Source organism: Melozone crissalis, unplaced genomic scaffold (genome assembly GCF_028551555.1).
Source record: "Melozone crissalis strain CALT ecotype California unplaced genomic scaffold, PUWL_Pcris_2 ptg000052l_1, whole genome shotgun sequence".
NCBI classification, from domain to species: Eukaryota; Metazoa; Chordata; class Aves; order Passeriformes; family Passerellidae; genus Melozone; species Melozone crissalis.
This window is the reverse complement of record NW_026535830.1, coordinates 1-6,550: the sequence shown is the minus strand read 5'-3', so window position 1 is coordinate 6,550 and position 6,550 is coordinate 1. Positions and strand designations below refer to the sequence as shown.

Below are 6,550 nucleotides of genomic sequence, written 5' to 3'. Positions count from 1 at the left end.
TTTTGGGGTCAAAATGAGGATTTTTGGGGCAAAAGAGTCGCTTCTGTAGTAAAATGTGGGAATTTGAGTCAAAATTACCTCTTTGGGGACAAAAAGGTCTTTTTTTGGACTAAAATGGGGAAATTTGGGGTAATTTTGGGATACAAGTGAGGAATTTTGGGTCAAAATGGCCAAATTTGGGACTAAAATAGAGAAATTTGGGGTGAAATATTCCCTTTTTGACCTGACAAGGGAAATTTTGGGATTAAAATAGGTGATCTGGGGACATTTTGGGGTCCAAATCCTCCCCTCCCCCCCACTGACTCCTCCTCCTCCGGCCTAGCCAAGCAGCCAATAGGATCACCAGAAGGGTCAAGGCTACGCCCACCACACCGCCGATGACCAATGGGGGGAACTCGAACTCGGCTGGGGACGAGAAACCCCCTCAAAAAAAAAAAAAGCTGGGTCAGGAAATACCCCAAAACCCCCAAAACTGACCCAAAACAAACTCTGGGTCAGCAAATACCCCGAAAACCCCCAAACCACCCCCAAAAAATCTCAGGGTTATCAAATACCCCAAAATTCCAAAAATTACCCCAACATAAACCACCCCAAGGTCAGTGAATAACAAAAATCCCCAAAATCACCCCAAAAAACCCTGAGTCAACAAATATCCCCAAATCCAAAAACCACCCCCAAAAAGAACCCTAGGGTCAGCAAATGCCCCAAAACCCCAAAAATCACCCCCAAATATCCCCAGGGTCAGCAAATACCCAAAAAACCTGCTGTGGACATCAAATAACCCAAAAATCCTAAAAACCCAAAAACCCCCCAAAATTCACGGCAAAAACAACCCCACAGTCATCAAATACCCCAAAAACCGCAAAACTCACCCCAAAACCAAACCCACAGTCATCAAATACTCCAAAAACCACCCCAAAAAACCCCAGGGGTCAGCAAATACCCCAAAAACCCAAAAAATCACTGGAAAAAAGGACCCTGTGCTCAACTGGGTGTGATCAGTTGGTAGGTGTGGTCATTGAGGTGGACATGACTACTTTGGGCGTGTGGTCAATTGAGGATGGGTGTGGTAAGTAGGGAGGGTGGGTGTGGTCAGTGGGATGGGTGTGGTCATTGGGGTGGGTGTGGCCATTTTTGGGAGTGGCAATTGGGGTGGTGGAAGCCATTTTGATGGGTGTGGTCATTGCTTGTAGTCATTGGAGTGGGTGTGGCCTTTTGGGGGTGTGGTCAGCCCTGTGGGTATGGCCTTTTTTGGATGTGATCATAGGAGAGGGTGTGGCCAATTTAATAGGCGTGGTCAATTGGGAGCAGTAAATAAGTGGGTGTGGCCAACGGGCAGGGTGTGACATTGCACTGGGTGTGACCATTTTGGGGTAAGGTCATCAAGGTGGGTGTCACCATTTAAGGTTGTGATCATTTGGGCGGGTGTGGCCATTGTGATACGCGTGGCAATTTTGGAAATGTGGTCATTGGTGTGGGTGTGGCAATTTTGATAGGTATTGTAAATTTTAGTGAGGACGATGACTGGGCATGGCCATTTAGGGGTGTAGTCATTGGGGTGGGTGTGGCCATTCTTGGGTGTGGTTAACACAGGGGGTGCAGCCATTTTTGGGCCTGGTCACGGGAGAGGCTGTGGACACGTAATGGCTGTGGTCAATTTGAGAGTGGCCATTGGGGTGGGTGTGGCCATTTTACAGTGTGAAATGTAATAAATGGGGTGAGTGGAGCCATTCAAGTGCGGGGTCATAGGGGGGCGTGTGGTCTATTGGGGTGCGGTCCTGGGGTAGGGGTGGCCCTTAGGGGGTGTGGTCATTAGGGTGGGGTCATTGGGGTAGGTTTGGTCATTGGGTTGGTGAGACCCCTTTTGATGGGTGTGGCCATTGCTTGTGATCATTGGACTTGGTTTGGCCTATGGGGGTGTAGTCAAAACAATGGGTGTGCCTATTTGGGTATCATAATTCAAGTGGGTAAGGCTAATTTGATGGGCATGGTCAATTGTGTGTGGTCAATAGGTAGGTCTGGCCAATGGGTGGGTGTGGCCATTTTGGTGATGTGCACATGGAGGTGGGTGTGGCTATTTTGAGAGGTGTGGTCAATTTCAGTGAGGCAAAAATGAGTGGGTGTGGCCCTTGGGGGTGTGGTCATTGGTGTGGTCATGGCCGTTTTGGGAGCAGTCATTGGGGTGGCCAGTTGGGGTGTGGCCACTTTGATGGGCATGGTCAACTGGGGTGTGGTCAATGGGTGGGCGTGGTCAGTGATGAGTGGTCAGAGGCGTGCGGTCACTAAGTTGGTTATGGACAACTGCCTGAGTGTGCTCATTGTAGTGGGCGTGGCAAATCAGCCAGGACTGACGATTTCTGTGGGGGTGGCCAACCCCAAAAAATCCCAATATGTCTCTCCCCCCTCCACTTTTTCCCCAGATCCCCCATTTTCCCCCCAAAACCCCCTCACCTACCCATGACCACCACGGCCACGCCTTCACTGGGCGGAGCCTCCACCCAGGCCCCGCCCACCTCCTCCTCCAGCCGGCAGCTGAAATTCCCGGAAAATTCAGGCGAAATCTGCGGGAACACCAGCTGGGACCCATCACCAGTGACGTCACTGATGACGTCATCGATGAGGTCACCCGGAATCAGCTCCACGCCATCGCGGAAGAAGCGGAAGCGGCGCCGGAAGTGACGTCGGCTCGCGGAACAGGTCAGGCGCAGCCGCTGACCCGCGGTGACCACGCCAGACGGAGGCTCCACCCAAAGCACGGGGGGCGGACACGGGTCTGGGAAAAAATTGGGGGAAAATCAGTGTTATCGGTGATTTTAAATTCGGATGGGAAAAGGGTGAAAATGGCTCAAAATTCAATTTTTGGCAGGAAAAAAAGCCTAAAATGCAATTTTTGGGGTGGGAAAGGAGAAGATGGAGAAGAACCACCCAGTTTTTCCCAAAATCCTGAGTTTTTATTGGTTATAGGAAGTCCCACCATGATCCTGTTTGGACAGGGCTTGGATTGGGTCAAAAAGCCCAAAAATGGCCCAAAATTCATAGTTTGGAGGTGGGAATGGAGAAGATGAAGAAGAACCTCCCAAATTTTCCCAGAATTCTGATTTTTGATGACTTGAGGAACTTGGGGACCCCCTGGATGGTCCTGGAGGTGCCCACCAAACAGGGGGAGATTCTGGGGTTGGGATTGGGTCAAAAAGCCTAAAAGTGGCTCCTGATAGTTTCAGTATTTTGGAAAAAATGGGGGGAAAAAAGGAAATTGTCAATTTTGGATATTCAGGCGGAGATTTGGGATCATGATGTGACCAAACTCAACCACACCAAACCAAACCCAACCAAACCCAACCACGACCCAACCGTGACTAAACCACACACAACCAAGGTCCAACCAAACCCAACCATATCAATCCAACCCAAACCCAACCAAACCCAACCCAACCTTGACCCAACCCAACAAAACCCAACCAAACCCAATTCAACCTTGACCCAACCCAACCCAACCCAACCCAACCCAACCCAACAATACCAAACCCAACCTTGACCCAACCAAACTCAACCAACCTTCCCTCTCCTCACCTTGCCATCTCCTCACGTTTCCCCCTCACCCCTCCCCATAGCCAAACCCTGCCGATTTCCCCTCCAAATCACCTTCCACCACCACTGCCACGGCCTGGCTGGGGTAGGAGGCAATCCAGCGCCCCTCGGTCATCTCCTCATAGCTGCAGCTGAAGTTCCCGGTCTGGGTTCTGGCCGCTCCTCTCCACCCTCAGCTGGGCGCTTCCAGAACTTTCCACGATGCCCTCGGAGACCTCGAGCTCATCCCGGAGGAAGCGGAAGTGGCGCCGAGGGGCTTTGCTGGGCGGGGCCATGCAGAGGAAGAGGAGGGGCTGCCCTTGCACCGTGAGGCCCGAGGGTGTCACCGTCAGGTTGGGTTGGGTCGGGCGGTCTGGTGGGAGGGGAAGCGTCAGAGGTCAAGGTTGGAGGTGAAAAGGGGAGGGATTTGGGGGGTAAAAATGGTGCTGTTGGGTCAAAAGGGGGTTTTTGGTGAATGGGGGTGTATTTTGGGGTGAAAATGGTCACATTTGGTGGAAAAGTCAAGGTTTGACCTCACTGGGGATGAATTTTGGGATAAAATTTCACCGTTGCATCTAAAGGCAATGTTTAGGTCAATGGGATGGATTTGGAGGTAAAAATGGCCCAAATTGCTGGAAAAGTCAATGTCGGGTGGAAAACTCACGGTTGGACCTCAATGAAGACAAATTTTGCGATAAAAATTCCAAATTGGGTGGAAAAGTCAATGTTGAGTGGAAAAGTCAAGGTTGGACCTCAACAAGGATAGATTATGGGATCAAAATGCCCCTGTTGGACCAAACCCCAACATTTTGGTCAATGGGGATGAATTTTGGGCTGAAAATGCCCAGTTGGGTTGAAAAGTCAACACTGAGCCTCAATGAGATGAACTCGGGACAAAATGATGGAGTTGGGTAGAAAACAAAACATTGGGTGGAAAAGTCAAGGTTGGACCTCAATGGGGACAGATTTTGGGATAAAAATGCCCAATTGGACACAAAAGTCAAGGTTGGATCTCAATGGCTATGAATTTTGGGATTAAAACCCCAATTGAGTAGAAAAGTCAACATTGGGTGGAAAACCCAACCCTGAACCTCATCGGGACCAAATTTTGACCCCAAATGCCTCCTGAAACCCCCCACTCCAGGAGTTTCCACCACAAAACCTCGGGACATCGATGACCACAGCCCGGCTGGGAGGCGAGTGGAGGACGCGGCCACCGCGCCGGACGACGCTGTAGGAGCAGGTGTGGAAGCCACCGTCGCGGGGCCCGGTGACGGTGAAGGTGTGGACAGACGTCCGGCGGGACGTACGGACGTCGCTGGCCCAGCCTGAGGTGCCGTTGAAGCGGAAGGCCTGGATGCGGTCGGTGCCGGGCGGCGCCGGCGCGGCGCAGGAGATGGACACGGCATCGCCCACCAGGAAACGCGCCTTGGCCGGTGTCACCGAGATGTTGGGGGCGGGAGGGGAGAGGTCTGGGGAGAAAAAAGGGGGAAATGAGAAAAAATTCAATGTTTTGGGAAGTGGGAATGGAGAAGATGGGGAAGAACCTCCCAATTTTTCCCCAAAATCCTGACTTTTCCCAAAATTCTGATTTTGTTTGGGTGGAGGAGGTTCCTCCATGACCTTGCTTGGGTTGGGCTCAGATTGAGTTGAAAAAGCCCAAAAATGTCCCAAAAATTCCATTTTCTGGAGGTGAAAATGGGGAAGATGGAGAAGATAGAGACCCTCCTAATTTTTCCCCAAAATTCTGACTTTTTTCCTAAATATCTGATTTTGTTTTCTGGAGGAGGTGTCACCATGTCCTTGGTTGGGTTGGACTTGGATTAGGTCCCAAAAGGCCTAAAAATGACCCAAAAATTCAGAGTTTTTGAGATGAAAATGGCAAAGATTGAGGAGATGGAGAACCACCAGCAGGTTTTTCCCAAAATCTTGATTTTTGTTGGTCATGGGAGGTACCACCATGACCCTGCTTGGGTTGGGCTTGGATTTGTCCAAAAAAGCCCAAACTAGGCCCAAAATTTCAATTTTTTGAAGGTGAAAACGGAGAAGAGGAGAAGATTGAAAAGAACCTCCCAATTTTTCCCCAAAACTCCTGATTTTTTTGTTGTTGTAAGAGGTTCCACCATGACCCACTTGGGTTGGGCTTGGACTGGGTCAAAGAAGCCCAAAAACAGTACCAAAATTTGAATGTTTTGGCAATGAGGATGAAGAAGATGGAGAAGGTGGAGAAGAAGGTCCCAATTTTCCCAAACCCTGAATTTTTTCCTGAACTCTGATTTTTTAATTTTTTTTTTGGATGAAGGAGGTCCCACCTTGACTCTGTTTGGGTTGGGCTAAGTTTGGGTCCAAAAAAGCCCAAAAGTGACCCAAAACTTCAAGTTTTGGAGGTGAGAATGGGGAAGATGAGGAAGATGGAGAAAAGGGGGAAGAAATACCTAGTTTTTCACAAAATCCTGATTTTTTTCCTAAATTTTGAAATTTTTTTGGATGGAGGAGGTGCCACCATGACCCTGCTTGAGTTGGGCTCAGACTGGGTCAAAACAGTCAAAAAAAAATAACCAAAACCCCTTAAACCACCCCAAAAGAAACCCCAGGGTCAGCAAATACCCCAAAACCACCGCAGAAACCCCCATGGCTATCATAAACCCCCAAACACCCAAAAGTCACCCCAAAACCCCCCTGGGTGATCAAATGCCCAAAACCACCCCAACACGACCCCAAAATAAACCCCAGGGGCAGCAAATACCCCAAAACCACAAAACCACCCCAAAATATCCCCAGGGTTAGCAAATACCCCAAAAAAACCCCAAAACCATCCCCCAAACAAGCCCTTAGTCAGCAAATATCTCAAAAACCCCAAACCTCACCCCAAAAACTCCGGGGTACTTGAACACCTCAAAAACTCCAAAACTGCCCCCAAAAAAACTCCAGGCTCAGCAAATGCCACAAAATCCCCAAAACCATCCCAAAAAACCCCCATGTG

General features: G+C 49.7%; 1 protein-coding gene across 1 annotated transcript; it reads right to left on the bottom strand.

Annotated features, from left to right (window-relative positions):
• Window positions 1-228: 228 nt before the first annotated feature.
• LOC128943631 (uncharacterized) lies at window positions 229-5,187 on the bottom strand. Its single transcript, XM_054286520.1, is given in 6 exon segments — window positions 229-405; window positions 2,456-2,773; window positions 3,643-3,736; window positions 3,738-3,940; window positions 4,652-4,658; window positions 4,738-5,187. Coding segments are annotated over 6 exon segments (1,233 nt in total). The 3' UTR covers window positions 229-244.
• Between the last annotated feature and the right edge of the window lie 1,363 nt (window positions 5,188-6,550).